This window comes from Myzus persicae, unplaced genomic scaffold (genome assembly GCF_001856785.1).
Source record: "Myzus persicae strain clone G006 unplaced genomic scaffold, MPER_G0061.0, whole genome shotgun sequence".
Taxonomy (NCBI): domain Eukaryota; kingdom Metazoa; phylum Arthropoda; class Insecta; order Hemiptera; family Aphididae; genus Myzus; species Myzus persicae.
Window position 1 is genome coordinate 1 of NW_019102765.1, and position 1,144 is coordinate 1,144.

Consider the following 1,144-nt stretch of genomic DNA (forward strand, 5'->3'; position numbering starts at 1 on the left):
TAATAATAATATAGGTATATATTCGTATGTAAGCGAGTAACATACACGCACGTACACACATGTCATGATAAATAAATAAAATAAATATATAATAATAAATAAGTAATGATGATGATAATAATAATTAAAAATGGCCGAAATGTTATGTTCCACGGTATGACGTATAATACCTCCGCGACAGCGGGTGGCATTTTGTTTGTTATTATTTGCTATAGTAATAGGTACGTAATCAATGTCATCCTGCCGGTTTCGGCGGACCGGACATCCTTCCATCATCATCGTCGTCATCACCGGCGTCTCTTGACCTGCGGCGCGGCGTACGGCGAGTAGTTGACCGCGCCTGATGACTTGGCGTGGCCGGCGTACGAACCGTAAACGCCGTACGACTCGGTGGGCGACGTGTGCCATGGGGTCTCGACGATCTTGTACGACGGCGGCTGGCTCTCCCGGTTCTTCTTCAGCACCATGATGAACTGTGCGATCTGGATGAGCACGCTGATCAGGCTCAGCCCGACGCTCTTGAACGCGAACACATGTCCGATGGCCGCCATCAGCGTGCTAAGCACCATTTTCACGTAGCTCAAGCCCATGTGCATGGCCTCCATCTTGTGCTTGTTGCCGCCCTTCTTGCCCCTGGCTGAAACCAACGGTTCGCGGCCATTAAACATCATTATAATAGCAATAGTCAATAATATAATATACACGTATAGATGGGTAATATATAATAACGATTTGAGGGTTGGTGCTCAGTGATACGAATCATTTTCAGAGGACAAACTCAGAAATTTACCAGCCAGCACCAACCCCGCACCGTTAATTATAACGAGTTTTATGAATTAATCTTCATACAATATTACCTACATTTATAATATAATTATGTAAACTTTACCAGCTACTATTATAGGATTCACCATATAAGTACACACTGCAAACTCACCACTAAATTATTTTTGTTGGCAAGTGACCCTATAACCTAACACCTAACCAGAAATCTACACTACTGGGGGTGCATAGCCTCCCAAAGGATTCTTTAGCCCCCCCCCCCCCAAGACCAATTCATTTTTTGAGAAACCATTTTTTCTTTCATAATAGAAAATTAATAATGATTTAAAATATACTTTATGAAATTTTAGATTCTAAGAGC

General features: G+C 42.3%; 1 protein-coding gene across 1 annotated transcript; it reads right to left on the reverse strand.

Annotated features, from left to right (window-relative positions):
* Positions 1-918, reverse strand: LOC111033089. Its single transcript, XM_022313682.1, has one exon. It carries the CDS (start codon positions 669-671, stop codon positions 288-290), a length of 384 nt encoding a protein of 127 aa, XP_022169374.1. The 5' UTR covers positions 672-918; the 3' UTR covers positions 1-287.
* Between the last annotated feature and the right edge of the window lie 226 nt (positions 919-1,144).